This window comes from Bos grunniens, chromosome 26, assembly GCF_055505025.1.
Source record: "Bos grunniens cultivar Pamir isolate PY7600 chromosome 26, Bosgru_T2T1.0, whole genome shotgun sequence".
Taxonomy (NCBI): Eukaryota; Metazoa; Chordata; class Mammalia; order Artiodactyla; family Bovidae; genus Bos; species Bos grunniens.
Genome location: NC_141190.1, coordinates 44,226,393 through 44,243,659, shown reverse-complemented (window position 1 = coordinate 44,243,659; position 17,267 = coordinate 44,226,393). Strand labels below are relative to the sequence as shown.

Genomic DNA, 17,267 nt, shown 5'->3' with positions numbered 1-17,267 from the left:
GGGTAGCTGTGCCTTGTCCATCTTCTAGAGCTGCCAGCATTCCTGAGCCAAGAGCCCTGCACCACTTGGAACCTCTGCTGCTCCACTGCCTCAGCTCATTCTCCTATCTCTATCCTTCACTGATTAAGGACCCACATTACACTGGGCTTGCCAGGATCATCTGGGATAATCTCTCCATCTCAAGGCCCTTGAATTACATATTTTGCCAAGTAAAGCAGCGTATTCATAGGTTCTGGGGACTAGGATTTAGGCCTTTTGCGGGGCTGGAGGATATTGTTCTGCCTGCCAACTTTTTAGATCAGTCATGTACATCAGAGAAAACCCAAAGAGCTGGTGATAAGTGCCTACAAGTCAGTCAAGTATCAGGCAAGCAAAAAATACAAATCTGGACACTAACTCATCACTAATATTGTATTTTTCCAAGATACCTAATGTTCTGTGTTTTCAGACAATTCAATAAAATACCTCAGCAGAGTAAATTAATAATTTTTAAGGCTAAAGGAGTACTTACTGAACTAGAAAACATAAGTTTCTGGTTTTTTTTGTTTACAATAACTTATACGCCCTGAATTACCTCTAAAGTTACAAAGTCACAGTCACTAAGACATATGAATAAATGCATAAAATCACTGTCTGTTATGTCAAGAATTTCCTTTTCTGTTTTGATGTTGTAATTTTCTTAGTATAAATCACCTTTACTATCATTCCAGTGCACAACACTACCATCCCTCAAAAACTAATACATGACTTTTTCTTCCATTGAAGTTAATTTTGTTTGGGTTATTGCACAACACTCCTTTCATGTGACCAGACACTGTATCTCAAAATTCGGAATTGAAAAAGTCATTATAGAAAATTACACACTGCAACGGGTATTTCTGGATGCAACACTGTGATTTATAGGGAAAAAAATCTTCAGATGACCACATACATACATACATATATATATCCAAAATTCAGACTTAAATTGAAGAAATTAGGGAAAATCACTAGACCATTAGGTATGACCTAAATCAAATCCGTTACGATTATACAGTGGAAGTGACAAATAGATTCAAGGGATTAGATCTGATAGAGGGCCTGAAGAACTATGAACAGAGGTTTGTGATACTGTAAATGAGGCAGGGACCAAGACCATTTCCAAGAAAAAAGAAATGCAAAATGGCAAAACGGCTGTCTGAGAAGGCCTTACAAATAGCTGAGAAGAGAAGAGAAGCTAAAGGCAAAGGATAATGGGGAAAATATACCCATCTGAATGCAGAGTTCCAAAGAACAGCAAAGAGATAAGAAAGTCTTCCTAACTGATCAATGCAAAGAAAGAGAGGAAAACAATAGAATGGGAAAGACTAGAGATCTCTTCAAGAAAATTAGAGATACCAAGGAACATTTCATGCAAAGATGGGCATAATAAAGGACAGAGCTGGTATGGACCTAACAGAAGTAGAAGATACTAAGAAGAGGTGGCAAGAATACACAGAAGAACTATATAAAAAAGATTGTCACGACCCAGACAATCACAATGGTGTGATCATTCACCTAGAGCCAGACATCCAAGAATGCTAAGTCAAGTGGGCCTTAGGAAGCATCACTATGAACAAAGCTAGTGGAGGTGATGGAATTCCAGTTGAGCTATTTCAAATCCTGAAAGATGATGCTGTGAAAGTGCTACACTCAATATGCCAGCCAATCTGGAAAACTCAACAGTGGCCACAGGACTGGAAAAGGTCAGTTTTCATTTCAATCCCAAAGAAAGGCAATGCCAAATAATGTTCAAACTACTGCACAATTGCACTCATCTCACACGCTAGCCAAGTAATGCTCAAAATTCTCCAAGCCAAGATTCAACAATACGTGAACCGTGAATTTCCAGATGTTCAAGTTGGATTTAGAAAAGGCATAGGAACCAGAGATCAAACTACCAACATTCACTGGATCATAGAAAAAGCAAGAGAGTTCCAGAAAAACATCTACTTCTGCTTTATTGACTACGCCATAGATTTAACTGCGTAGATCACAACAAAGTGGAAAATCCTTCAAGAGATGGGAATACCAGACCACCTGACCTGCTTTCTGAGCAAACTGTATGCAGGTCAAGAAGCAACAGTTAGAACCACACGTGGAACAATGGACTGGCTCCAAATTGGGCAAGGAGTATGTCAAAGCTGTCTACTGTCGCCCTGCTTATTTAATTTATATTCAGAGTACATCGTGCAAAATGTCCGGCTGGATGAAGCACAAGCTGGAATCAAGATTGCCGGGAGAAGTATCAATAATCTCAGATATGCAGATGACACCACCTTTAGGGCAGAAAACGAAGAAGAACTAAAGAGCCTCTTGATGAAAGTGAAGAGGATATAGTGAAAAAGTTGGCTTAAAACTCAACATTCAAAAAATTAAGATCGGGGGGGGTGGGGGGCCGGCGGCGGTGGGGAAGATGGCGTACCAGAGCCTCCGGTTGGAGTACCTGCAGATCCCACCGGTCAGCCGCGCCTACACCACCGCCTGCGTCCTCACCATAAAAAAAAAAAAAAAAAAAAAATTAAGATCATGGCATCCGTTCCCAGCACTTCATGACAAACAGATGGGGAAACAATGGAAACAATGAGAGACTTTATTTTTGGAGCTCCAAAATCATGGCAGATGGTGACTGCAGCCATGAAATGAAAAGACACTTGCTCCTTGGGAGAAAAACTATGACAAAGCTAGACAGCATATCAAAAAGCAGAGACATTACTTTGCCAACAAAGGTCAAATTACTTTGCTAGTCAAAGCTATGGTTTTTCCAGTAGTTGTGTATGGATGTGAGAGGTGGACCACAAAGAAAGCTGAGTGCCAAAGAATTGATGCTTTGAGCTGTGGTATTGGAGTAGGGACTCTTGAGAGTCCCTTGGACTGCAAGGAGATCCAACCAGTCAATCCTAAAGGAAATCATCCCTGAATATTCATTAGAAGGACTGATACTGAAACTCCAATACTTTGGCCACCTGATGTGAAGAACTGACTCCTTGGAAAAGACCCTGATGCTGGGAAAGACTGAAGGCGGGAGGAGAAGGGGACAACAGAGAATGAAACAATTGGATGGTATCACCGACTCAATGGACACAAGTTTGAGCAAGCTCCAGGAGCTGGTGAAGGACAGCAAATTCTGGCGTGCTGCAGTCCATGGGGTCGCAGAGCGTGGGCACAACTGGGCAACTGAATTGAAATATATATAAATATAAATATATGTGTATATATATATATTTGACCTTCATCCACTGTTCCTGGCTCACAACTTCCCCAAACCCTTAAACTTCCCGAGTGATAAAAGCAGTGAGATAATATTTGGTCTCTTTTCCTCAGCTCCTGAAAACACATCCGGGTAGTTGACTTTTGGATCCCACCTCAAGGCAGGGGCTGGCTGCCAGGGGAACTAGCCACGTGATTAGAGGACTGTGACGTTCAGCTCTACCCACTACAGCACCCTGAGCTCCAGAGAGGGGAGAGGGAAGAGCAGTGGGAGACTCCCAGTGACCAATGATTTAATTAACCATGTCTATGTAATAAGGCCTCTGTAAAACCCCAAAAGGACAGTTTCGAGAGCCTCCAGACTGGTGACCACACAGAGATTTAAGGACAGAGGCACACTTGGAAAGAGCATCACGGAAGCTCCACGCCCCTTCCCCAAACCTTACTCTCTACACAGCTCTTCCATCTAGATGTTCATCTGTATCCTTTAATCATATCCTTTTATAATAAACCAGTGACCCAGTAAGTAAACTGCTTCTCTGAGTTATGTGAGGTTTTCTAACAAATTTATCAAACCCAAGGTGCGTGAGGATGGGAGTGTCATGGGAACCTCTGATTTATAGGCAGTCAGAAGTACAGGTTAACAACCTGGGCTTGGGGCTGGCTTCTGGCATCTGAAGTGGAGGGAGGTCTTCTGGGACTGACTCCTTCACCTACAGGATTTGATTCAACCCACAGGGTAGACAGTATCAGAATTGAGTTGAACTCTCAGGCACCCTGCTGGTGTTTTGAGAATTACCTGTTGAGACATGAGGAAGCGCCCCAATACAGACACATGTTGGAACTGAAACCCTTTACACAAGAGGAAGAAAACACCATTAACAAAACCTTAGTAATTCACTTCCTTGAGAAAAACCATCATACACATGATTTTTAATACCAGTACCAACATAAATTGAAAAGACCATTTTAAAATGCAAAAAGCTTATACACTAATTATTGTTAAAATGAAAAAAGTGTTAATGAAAGCAATACATTCTGACATGTTTAACAACACACAAGTTTTAGACATTTCTACAGTCTACAGTTAATATCTGACACTCTGGAGTGGGCAGATGCATGTAACACTGTATATAGTAAGGGGGCCAAAATATAATCAGCATAAATACAGAATATAACTGCCACAAATATTACTTTTCAACAGAAGTTATGAGAAAGGGAAAAACATTCCATCAAATACAACAAAATGTTTGCAGACACTTTGTAAGAAAAAATTAAATCTAACATATCTCCTATGTTTTAAGAATCATCAATGTTTAGACACATCAGAATTTTGCTCAATAATAAGATTACAATCCTCGTGACTCCATTTCAACATGCTCCATGATAATGAGATTCTGGGTTAGCTCATAAGTCTGATTCTCAACAGGGGTACACCAGTACACACTGTAGGTCACCCCAAAGCTTGGGGGCAACAGAGGTGTTATTAATGCATATGTTATCTCTAATGCCATTGCCAAGCACAATTCTTTTCCCCCTATGCCTTCAACAGCACTCTTTCTCACTGTCCTCCAATATCAAATCCTTTCCATCTTCATTAGCAGGGTCACTAGACAAGTTAAATGTAAGAAATACGCAGCTGCCTAAGGCAAAATGCAAAACAGGAAGCAACACGTCCAATGGCAACTGAATAAAAACTTTTCAAGAGAAAAACTTTAAATATTCATCATGAAGATGGAGAAATTAAATGTGAAGAAATCTGACTTCAGACTTTTCCATATCCACAGACCACCTAGTGATAAACTGAGACCTCTGTAAGAAGATCCAGGGGACCTACTCGCTCTGTCTTAACCTGACAAGAAGCCAAGTTGGTTGAGGGCAGTCTGTAAGGTGAGAAGTACAGAATGGTAGGGAGAAAGCCACGTGGAGAAATTTAAGAGAGAAGCAAAAAGGTTTGTCTCTGAAAGGTCTAGTTGTCCAGATCCCAGTTTCCACAAAAGTTTATTCACTGATTAACAAAAATTTCAATGTCTGTTATGTATCAGGCACTGTTTAAGGTACTAGGAAACAACTGTGAACTACACAAACAAAATTCCTGGTCGTCATAAAGCTTAAGTTCTTGTATACTTATAGCTGATTCACAGTGTTGTACAGTAGAGACCAATAGAAGATTATAGAGCAATTATCCTCCAATTAAAAATAAATTTGCTAAAAAAGTTTTAAGTTTTACGAAAGACAAATGAGGTGATTTCTAATAAGTATACTAGGAGGTTAACAAGCGTTGTGAAGAAAATGAAAGTTGGGGGAAAAGGATACAGAACAGGACTGAAATTTCAGATGCAGCAGTCAGGGAGGCCTCCCAGAGAAGATAACATGTGAGAAAATACCTGCAGGAGGTACACTCGCTAATCCTGCAAATCTAGAGAAAGTAATCCAGGAAGAGGAAATAGTGCAAAGGGCTTGAGGCTTATTTGCAGATAAGAAAGGGTGCAAGAGTTGCTGGAATCAGAGAGAGAGAGAGAGAATGTGTTTTAAAATGGGGGAAGTAGGTGTGGGATAGAGAGCAGAAAGAGCCTAAAAATTGGCTTTTACTTTGAGCAACACAGGGCATCACTGGAGGAGTGAGCAGCTACTACTGAGTGGAGTAGCTCCTATTCCAAGAACAATTTGTAAACAAGGATACAAACAAAGAGAGGATCACAGCTTGGACCAGGGTGATGACAGGTGGCCAGATTCTGGATATATTTTGAAGACAGAGCCAGTGAGAACGAAATAGAAAAAGGAGAAAACCTAGGATGACCAAAGCTTTGGACACAGCAAATATAAATGAACTTGCTGGGTCCAAAGTCCTAAACCAACATGGGAGAGAGAGAGAACAGATTTGAGAGGCTTGCTCAGATTTAGCCTGAGTTTGAAATAACTACATATTCAAGGGAAAATGCTGCAGAGGCAGCAGCTGGATATGAGAGTCTAGGGTTCAGGCATACAAGAAGTTATCGTACAGATTTAACCTGAGATTCTTATCTGACCCTGTGTCTTTTCAAGGTATCAACTTGGGGGTCCCTTGTTGTTCTTCTAAAGGGCACCTGATTCGGTAGAAGAGCAGCATTAAAATAACATGTTAGGTGGCGCTGTCTTAATTCCAGGGACACCATCATCTACCCAGGGGGAAAGGCAGACCATGATTAGAATCAACAGAGCTCCCAGAAAATAACCTGGCACTGAACCGCAGACATTCCAGAGACAGGCGCTATTTAAACCACACCTCTGCCGCTACCATTCGGGCACCCATTCCCAGATGTCTTTTCTTCTGGCTTTGGCACTGCTGTCCCCAACGTCCCCTCACCACACAAGAGAATATGACTGAGGTGAAACTTACACCCAACAGTCACATAAAAGACACTTTCTTAATACTGTGGAAACTTCAGCTTTAGCTTTCTCAATACTGAACCTTCATTCCCATTTTAAAATGCTGGCCTGAGGTTGAGATTTTTTATTTCAATTTCAAATGGGAAAGTCTCATATTTTATACTTAGGATAAATTTTATGCATAGTATACACTTTATACTTAGTGTACATATTTTGGAGATGGTTTTTTTTAATATATATGCTGCCAAAGCGAGTACTAAGATGGCGTTATTAAATGTCTAAATCGGTAAGCCATAATATACTGTATCTAATGAAATCTGGAAAGCATAAGGCAGACAGAAAGGGAGAAGATTAATTTTCAATACATGTGGACTTCTGCTAACCCAACACAGGGTAAACAACTAAACGTTAACATATTTCAATGATATTTACAAATCAGGGTAAGACTATCCAACAAAGACAGGACCAAAGTCTTTTATACAACCGTTTAGAACCGTATTATACAGTGAAAACTCAAAAATACTTGCTGGTAGGAAAGAGAATCCACAGTACCAAGAACCGATCAATTCTTAGCCCTAAGAACCTAGAAACTCTGGAGTATGTGGGAATGGGGACTTGACTTTGCTCAGTTGTAAGAATTCAAAGAGGCAAAAAGATGGTTATCCAAAAAAACTCAATATATGGAAAGAAAGACAAACATCAAGAAGACACAGTAGTCAGAAATTCAAGAAATAACAGCCATAAAGACAAAGATATACTGACAGGTCTAACTTGTGCATGTCAAGGGGAAAAAATATTTCAAAGCAGTTCTTATCATTAGATCCACTAACTTGAAGAAACAGTAACCCCAAAGAGGTTAAAAAAAATCACTGCAATCTAGTTTCTTACCTTCTATACTATAACACCACCTTACAGTTAATATTAACATATTATACTATTGCCTGCAAAAATAATCTTAAATGTTCCAAAAGACAGATGGGTAATTAAAGGACAATCAAACCTAGATACAAAAGATCACATAAGATTCCATTTATATGGAATATTCACAATAATAGTCACTGAAACAGAAAGCAGACTGCTGATTACCGGGGTCTTGGAGGTGTGGAACAACTGCTTAAATGGGTAATGGGTTTCTTCCAGGATGATGAAAATGTTTCAGAACTAGATGGAGGTAATGGTTGCACAACACTGTGGATGTGCTAAATACCACCGAATTGTTCACTTTCAAAATGATGAGTTTTATGTTATATGAATTTGACCTCAATTTTTAAACATTCATAATAAACAAAACCCTTCTGTATCTCCAGGTTTTAAAAAAAAGAAAAAACATTCACACCATATGTGGCACCTCAATTTGAGGAGAGAAAAAGAATTGCTGGGCTGTAGTGGGACAGCACAGACGGCTGAAGACAGCTAGTCCTCGTCCTCGTCCTCGGGGCAGGAGAGAATGGGAGCTAATGGTTACTAAGCGCTGTTTCTGTGTCTTGTTCAGAAGGGCGCATCTGCTGGGGCTTTCTTGGGGGCCAGGACAAAGCTAAAACAAAAAAACATATTTCTTGAAATCTACTCTTTGGACTTGTAGGTTCCTAAGTTATGTACTCCATATTCTTGGGGCTATATTCAGGAAGATAAACAAAATTAATTGGTACTGGGAAATACACACACATACCACACACACACACACACACCCCCCCCCACAGCCATGTTTAAGGCATAGTTATTATTCCACACAAGATTTAACTTTAGTAGTCACTCAAAATTTTCTTTACAAAGCTGAATGTCAAAGTAAGCACCCAACTGGGATGACCCAGAGGGATGGTTCGGGGAGGGAGGTGGGAGGGGCGTTCAGGATGGGGAACACGTGTACACCCGTGGCGGATGCATGTTGATGTATGGCAAAACCAATACAATATTGTAAAGTAATTAACCTCCAATTAAAATAAATAAATTTATATTTTAAAAAAAGCAAGCACCCAATCCAAATTATTTAGATTTATATAATTCAAATAGCTAATCTACTCAAAAGCGGTGGGGGGCATACAAATAACTGCTTTCGTGAATTACATCATAAATAATTAACTCACAAGATCAGTAACTGGAGAAAATCTTACTCTCACAACATGTCTCTGTCCCTTAACAGCTCTGAGCCAGTAACTGAGACTAATATCCAGCATTTCCTTAGGAAAGTACCAAAACACACAAATCATATTCGAACTACGGAATCAGCTGGCCACATGAAATCAGTTTCACAAAGTTTGCAAATATTCACTACAAGACATTCATAAAAAATTAACATCAGCGTTTTCAAGGTCAGTATTATGTCTGTTCAACTTCTTGGAGTCACACATTTTTGTGGTATTTTTAACTTCTAACTGAAGCTTCTACCATCACAAGACGCTCACACTGTTTACAGACACTCCGAAGCTGCAGCTGGGACTCCTCAGTCACATCTCGTTACAATAAGCAGAGTAGCAGTTTTAAACTGCAGGTATATATTTTACTACAGATATGTAAAAAACTCTGCTATAACTTGACATTTTTCTCTCTAAAGATGGAAAGACACATGCACAATGAAATGGGAGGCAATACAGGACAATGTTAAGACAAGATCACAAATTTCAGAGGTTCTCATGCATGCATACTGAGAGTAGTAGCTATCATGCTGAATTAACTAAACGCTAAATAATGCTGACCTTCCTTATATCTTTCATGTTACTTTTAATATCTTTTCCCAACCCATTCAAATGACAAGATCACAAATTCAGAAGTTCTTATGCATGCACACTGGGAGTGTAACTATCATGCTGAATGAACTAAATGCTAAATAATGTTACCTTCCTTATATCCTTCATGTCATTAATATCTTTTCCCAATCCATTCAAAAAACACAAAAACTTACCCACACAAGCATTGAGGAACAGCCAGTCAGTCTTTTTCATCCTGTTTTTAATTTGCTTTAGTTTTTTGAAGTCCACTTCAAGTTCCTCCTTGCTGCCAACAGCACCAGCCAGCTCAATCCTCTGGAAATCCATTTTCACCTCCGAGTCCCGTTTCATAGTCGGCGGCGATCTTCTCTGGCTGTTGCCACTGCTACAGCTTCCTCTCCATCGAGCTCTGTCTTGCTCATTAATTATTGAAGAAGCCTCTTCAGTCTCTGCGAACTCGATTGCTTCAATATTATTAGGTCTGGGATGATCGCAAACAACACATTTTTTAGCCTTGGCCCAGTTTTCATATGTGCAAATAGAACAAGTCCAATGCTGGGTCCTTGTGTTCAGTTTATTTCTATCATTGTACTCCTCACAAGGATCAACAGAAAAAGCAACTGGTCTTGAGCCAGATCCTGAGGATTGAGGAGATTCTGTGGGACTCCTGGTCCTACGCTGGGATAAGCACTGAGTGCATCTGATTGCTCTTGGCCAGTTCAAATATGTGCACATGTGGCATGACCATTTATTGGCATTTTCCATGCTATATGAAGATTTAACCCTTGGTCTTGCACTAGAGTCTGGACAGATCAAAGGACTACTTCCTCCTTCGGTGCTGGAAGGATCCCAATCTCTACCAACATCACTTGAACCACTTTTAAATGGGTCTTCCGTAATAATTGTCCCACTAGGTCTCTGAGCACGACACATGGTACACTTGATCGCAGACGGCCAGTTTTCATACGTACAGTATTCACAAGCCCACTTAATTCCACGTTCTGACATTGTGCACTTCTTGAAGTGAGTTATGTCAGGCAGGAAGCTATAAATAATTAGGACATGGTTATTAAAACAATAGCTACATAATTTCACCCCTGAAAACACGCCCAAAATATAAAAATAACCTTCAACTTATAAAATATCAATTTCTCAAGATATGCATGTAACATTTCTTACTGAAATCTTTTTTTTTTTTTTTTTTAATTTCCAGAGAGACACTGGAGGTAGATCCCAAAGAAAAATCTTAGACCTGGGGATTTAATGAAAATGTACTTTGGAATGCAAGAGAGACAGGCAAAAGGAAGTTTGTTCTAAGAGGGAAGGAGGTTAAAGCACGAAGCCTCTCACAGAAATGTTTCATCTCAGCCAGGTCATCACCATCAATTTAGAAAAATAACCAGTAATTAAAAGATTCAAAGGTAAGGGATAGAACACAAACCATGTATCTTAAACACATAACATTCTTAAATTATGAGCAACAGACTATTATGCTATTGAGGCATAGTACCACGATGTTTGATTCACTAAAGAATTCAGAAGATCAAACAGTCAACTCTATCGTTCTTCCTAAGGGAGAAAAGCAGCCTAAATGTGCTCATTACCCACTGCTCTTAATAAGCACAGGTAGAAAAGATGTTGAGGAGTAATGCTTACAATTAACAAAGTAACGATGTGAAACTAGATAATGTTCCATAGCCTATATCCTCAAAATCTTGCTCTGTCTAGAGTGCAAAAAGTAAAAACTGCACATTACCTACTCTCAGGACAACCAATCGACGAAACATCCCTGCAATAACCACTAGCATAATCACGCCAATATAATTTTGAATATTTATACTCAAAATATTCAATATTTAAAATGCACTCAATTACATTAACTATTTAAAAGGTTCCTAGGATTCTACACTGGACTTACTAACACTACAAACTATGAAAACTTTATTATTTAATTACAACCAATTTATAAATACTTGCACAGCAAATGTAATGATTTTTTTTAATGGCTTGAATTTAGACATTGGCCACAAAAGCCAGCCTTTCCCTTTTCTTAAATCCCTTTCTCAACTAAATGTGTATCATCCTGCTACCTATGTGAAACCAGAAAAGTGAAAGAAATCTAGGGAAAGTAATAGAAATTTTTCCTTCTCTTTCTCAAGGATTTTTCCTTTTGAACCCGGAAAGCAAAATCTTTCATTTAGAGGTGTATTATTACATCCCTGCTTGCCAAGTCCTCACTCCTTTTAATAGCGTAAACTTTGTTAAGAGGACAATTTCACTATAAGAGAGCCTACTATTTAATAGCTAAAATAAAAATCACACTTACTAAGATTTTAGTTTCCATGCTATAACCTCCACCTTGTTGTACATGGTCAGAATGAAAGCACAGTTTATAAATCAGAACAAAGACAAGACTCAGTCGTCATGGTGGCTCAGATTCTGACTTCCTCAGGAGATACTGCAAAATGTAGTAAGTGGTTCTGCAGGATTGTGAATAGCTATTCCTGTAAAGGAGACCAAAACTGAATTTCACTTGAAGCCTACTACTTTATCCAAAAGTATTTATTTTTTAAAAAAGGCTTTATTTTTATAAATTCTCTATTCTAATCCTACTCATTTAATAATGGACTCCGATCTTTAGAATTTTAATATAGCAAAGAGTCAGCTGATTGGGTTGGTCAGTCAAATTAGGTACAGGAAAGGTACAGGTACAGGTACAGGAAAGATATTTTTCCCCTAAAACTTTAAACACACATGTGTGTATGCACTATTATCAGTAATCTTAAGTTGGTAGTAGGGCTTCCCTCATAGCTCAGTTGATAAAGAATCTGCCTGCAATGCAGGAGACCCCAGTTCGATTCCTGGGTCGGGAAGATTCCCTGGAGAAGGGATAGGCTACCCAATCTAGTGTTCTTGGGCTTTCCTTGTGGTTCAGCTGGTAAAGAATCCGCCTGCAATGCAGGAGAACTGGGTTCGATCCCTGAGTTGGGAAGATTCCCCTGGAGAAGGGAGAGGCTACCCACTCCAGTATTCTGGCCTGGAGCATTCCATGGACTATATATAGTCCATGGGGTTGCAAAGAGTCAGACACAACTGACTGACTTACAATTTAAGTTGGTAGTACTAATAAGTCAATTCCTACCTGTATCACTTATTATTATTGCAGAGGGAAAGATGGTATAAACCAAGTTAATAGAAAAAAGCAAGTATACACACACACACACACACACAGCACTTATATTTAACTTTGAAATCCTTTTCTCATTCAGCAGCTTTATTTTCCTCAAATCCAGGTAATTTGTATTTATTTACTTAGATTTTTAAATTTAGTTTGCACCTACTGATTATATACACAATCTGACAGCAATCCAAAAGTGTGTTGAAGGGCAAAGGCTAAAATCATAAAAGCATCCATAAAATGGACAACTGAGATTTAATGGCAACTTTCATATTCATTACGCAGTTTCTTCCTTTGGCTTCTCAGGAATGAAATATAAATTACTTGCTCATGCTACTGGAAACTAAAATGAGCAAATAGAAACTTAACATGACGAGAACAAATGACATAATGTACATATCCAAGGATACGTAATCTCAATATTTAAAACATTCACATTCAAAAATTCACGCCTGCTTTGATAAGTATTACTTTGATATAGTGTCAACTAAACAGTCTGTGGCTTACATTACCTTAGCTAATCTTCATGGAATTAATACTGTGCCAGCATAACTTAAATGTCCATGTCTCACAGAAAACAAAAGACCCTGCCATTAAAAAACAAAAAATCATCATGTGAGCCTGGTAAATAGCCTGTGTGTGCTGTGTGCTTAGTCGCTCAGTTGTGTCCAACTCTGTGTGACCTCATGGACTGAAGCCCGCCAGGCTCCTCTGTCCATGGGACTCTCCATGCAAGAACACTGGAGTGGGTTGCCATGCCCTCCTCCAGGGGATCTTCCCAACCCAGGGATCGAACCCAGGTCTCTCGCACCACAGGCAGATTCTTTACCTTGTGAGCCACCAAGGAAGCCCGGTACATAGCCTACCCCTCCCCAAAATTCAGCTAACTAAGGAATACCAAAACCAAGCTCAAGTTAAAAAAAAGAAAAAGAATTCTGAGGTAAGTGCATTATATTAGACAATGATACATATGTATACACTCTGTTGAGATGCTGTAGGAATAGTTTCTTCATAACTGAAAGTTAAAATTCAGTTTTAACTACAGGGGAATTTGTAGTGTATTTACAATTTTGAGTAATTGACCTCAAAATAGATATATTTCTTCTGTAGTGTTCAGTAATGCTTCACAAGTATGGTCTAGTTCACTATTAAACATGACAGTATAAAAAATGTTTACTTATAAGCCCCTCCCTTTCGCTAACCACTGACCCATGCATCATAATACTCATAGTTTTATTAGTATTTGAACTTGGAAGTATATAATTAAAAGCGGTTGTGAATTTAATACTACAAAACTTTTTTACAAAGTTAAAATCCTGGAGAGAATTATCTGAGAACATCATCTGCACCTGTGGTGACAGTAAATGGAATGGATGAGTAAAAATAACATCAGTTCAACTACGTGATTTTGCATTACTGAGACAACATTAATACTGAGTACACTTTTTCTACCAAAATCAAAACATCCCAAAAAGAACATGGTATTATTTTTAACAGCAACCAGCTCTAAGAGTTAATACTGCACACTGAAATAAAACCATTATTAAATATCTTTCAAGTAAACACGTATTCAAATACCCAATTTACAAGCCTACTTTTGCATAAAACACAGCTTTCCAAATTCTATCCAGTGAATCATACTTCAGCTAACTGGTACACAAAGTAACAATAAAATCTATACAATAAGTGCCCCTTCAAGGGGCATGAGATACAACTACTATTCTTAAATATTCCTTGGTTGAAATGCAATACCAGCAGTTCCCATCTTGTGGACCAAAGAGTCCACAAATCTATACATCAAACCCTACCTGCAGACTGAATAATGTCTCCAAGTATATTAACAATTTTCTAGTATTAAATTCACAACTGTTTTTGATATACTTCCAAGTTCAAACACTAATAAAACTCAGTATTATCATGCATGAGTCAGTGGCTAGCAAAAGGGAGGGGCTCCTAACTAAACATTTTTTATACTGTCATGCTTAGCAGTGAATTAGACAAGTACTCTTGCCTGGAAAATCCCATGGATGGAGGAGCCTGGTGCGCTGCAGTCCATGGGGTCGCTTAGAGTCGGATACAACTGAGCAACTTCACTTTCACTTTTCACTTTCATGCATTGGAGAAGGAAATGGCAACCCACTCCAATGTTCTTGCCTGGAGAAACCCAGGGATAGGAGAGCCTGGTGGGCTGCCGTCTATGGGGTCGCACAGAGTCGGACACGACTGAAGCGACTTAGCAGCAGCAGACCATACTTGTGAAGCATTACTAAACACTACGAAGAAACATATCTATTTTGAGGTCAATTACTCAAAATTGTAAATACACTACAAATTGCCCCAACTACCTACTAAAACTCTCTCAAGGAGAACTAGAGAAGTGAAATGGTCCTCACCAAATACAAACTCCTTGAGAAATAAACTGACAGAAACTTAACTGCCAGTTAGTGTCAAATGACAACCAGTTATCCAAAGGAAGGTCTAAGATATAAGTTTTATATTAGCTTTATTAGTAAGCCTATATTTAGTAATACAAATATTAATTTTTAATGTAAATTGTTAATGTAGGTGTTAATTAACATAAACCTGTGCAGATTTACAAATGCTCAGAAAGCATTTTAGGGGAATAAAGATGAAAGCTAAAACTAGAAGGATACTCCAAGCATGTTGAATTTTCAGGTTCTATTAAAGTATTAGCACAAGTTAATTCTGAATGGCAAAATTTATATTTTAAAAAAGTACTATGTTTAACTTCTGAGCTCCAAATTCCACACAGTCATTTCCTCTTTTCCCCTCAGCATCTTTCTACATCACTGTCTTCCTCATAACAGTCAACAGAAAAAACAACTGGTCTTGAGCAAGATCCTAAAGCTTCATGATATGGTGGACCGTCTGTCCACAAATCTCACCTCATTGCCGGACTCCAACAGCTTGTCGCATTCCACACTAAACCTCTTATCGTCCGCCTACAACAAACCCCAGCCTGACTTCTCTCTCCAGTTTCCATTAAGGACACCACTAATACTACTGGACCCAGCACAGTAACTCAGACTCATCTTGAATTCTGCCTTCACCCCATAGATTCTTTCCAGTGGTTTCTGTACAATCAGTTTTCTTTCCATTTCAGCAGCCATCAACCCTTTTTCAGTTCAGGTCAGAACTACTCTAATAGCCTCCTAAGCGCCTTCCCTTTCTAAATCCATCCAGCTCACCGTTAGCAAAATAATCCTAATAACAAGGCCCTCGTTCTGAAACTCTTCTTTAACAGCACAAACTCTCAGCTCCTTCCCAACACACAAACACAGCACACACCCGAGACCCACTATGTACTACCAGCCCTCCACAATATACACATGAAGACATTACCTGAGAAAAACAAGCACGACAGACACACACACTCAGTTCTAGCAAATCCTACCCATCCTTTAAAGCTCAGTTCAAATCTCATCTCTCTCATAAAGTTTTTCAAATCATTTCAAGTATATACACTCCAAGCAACCACAACACTTCCATCCACATTTGGCACCTACTGTATGTCTTCTTGGCTCTAGTTTCTGAAACACTGATTTGTGGAACACTGTGCCATATCATTTCCTACACTCGGTTTTCAATCAGAGCTTCCCAGGTGCACCAGTAGTAAAGAATCCACCTGCCAATGCAGGAGACGCCTGGGACTTCGGTTCCATCCTTGGGTCAGGAAGATCCCATGGAGTAGGAAATGGCAACCTGCTCCAGTACTCTTGCCTGGAAAACCCCATAGACAGAGGAGCCCGGCAGGGTACAGTCCACGGGGTTGCCAAGAGTCAGACAGGACTGAGTGAGCACAGCAGAGCCAAGCTGTCAAGAACTTTGGCTCAGAGATTCTAATGGCATGGAATGGGGACCAGTCCCACGTTTAGAAAAATCCAGAGAGGAGACCATGTTGAGCGACCTAAACAGAGAAAGGAGAGGAGCTTTTGAGCAATTTCAGGAAAAATAGGAGAGATTCTAGAGGATGGGATCCACTCCTGTATCAAGACCTCAGTAGACAGTGCCTAGCACTAACAATTAGGTACCAAGCCAAAGGCACACATGAGCTGGTTAAATATTCAAGTCCTGAGGTGGCAAGGACACAAGTGCACAGACTTTTGCAGTCATTAAACATCCTCTGAAAGTCCTAAATCTGTGTGAAATCATGTATAAATGATTAAGAATCAGTAAGACCCCAAAAATACGCTGACCTTCACCTCCTTCAGAGATCACTGTTACCTATCTCATCTGCATACTAAACACATTCGCTAAGAAGATCCCTTCCAAGCAATGTGTGGATAAGTTGGACAAAATTACTTTGGTTAAAATAATAGTTCAGTTCAGTTCAGTTGCTCATTTGTGTCCGACTCTTTGCGACCCCATGAAGTGCAGCACGCCAGGCCTCCCTGTCCATCACCAACTCCCGGAGTTCATCCAGACTCACGTCCATCGAGTCAGTGATGCCATCCAGCCATTTCATCCTCTGTCGTCCCCTTCTCCTTCTGCCCCCAATCCCTCCCAGCATCAGAGTCTTTTCCAATGAGTCAACTCTTCACATGAGGTGGCCAAAGTACTGGAGTTTCAGCTTTAGCATCTTTCCTTCCAAAGAAATCACAGGGCTGATCTCCTTCAGAATGGACTGGTTGGATCTTCTTGCAGTCCAAGGGACTCTCAAGAGTCTTCTCCAACACCACACTTAAAAAGCATCAATTCTTCGGCTCTCAGCCTTCTTCACAGTCCAACTCTCATATCCATACATGACCACAGGAAAAACCATAGCC

The 17,267-nt window shown here is 39.6% G+C and overlaps 1 protein-coding gene across 6 annotated transcripts in view; it reads right to left on the bottom strand.

Moving 5' to 3' along the window:
• ZRANB1 (zinc finger RANBP2-type containing 1) overlaps positions 1–17,267 on the bottom strand; it is a 75,230-nt gene that overhangs the window by 35,600 nt on the left and 22,363 nt on the right. For 3 of the 6 annotated variants that reach the window (XM_086378391.1, XM_086378392.1, XM_086378393.1), the window contains 2 exons: positions 11,629–11,806; positions 9,497–10,347 (listed from right to left, as the gene is read on the bottom strand). In XM_086378391.1, coding sequence (XP_086234517.1) covers positions 9,497–10,347; positions 11,629–11,672 — 895 coding nt within the window. In that variant the 5' untranslated portion in view covers positions 11,673–11,806. Of the gene's footprint in view, positions 1–9,496; positions 10,348–11,628; positions 11,807–12,992; positions 13,064–17,267 lie in introns of those variants that run through there. The other 3 variants (XM_086378395.1, XM_086378396.1, XM_086378394.1) reach the window with 2 other exon arrangements.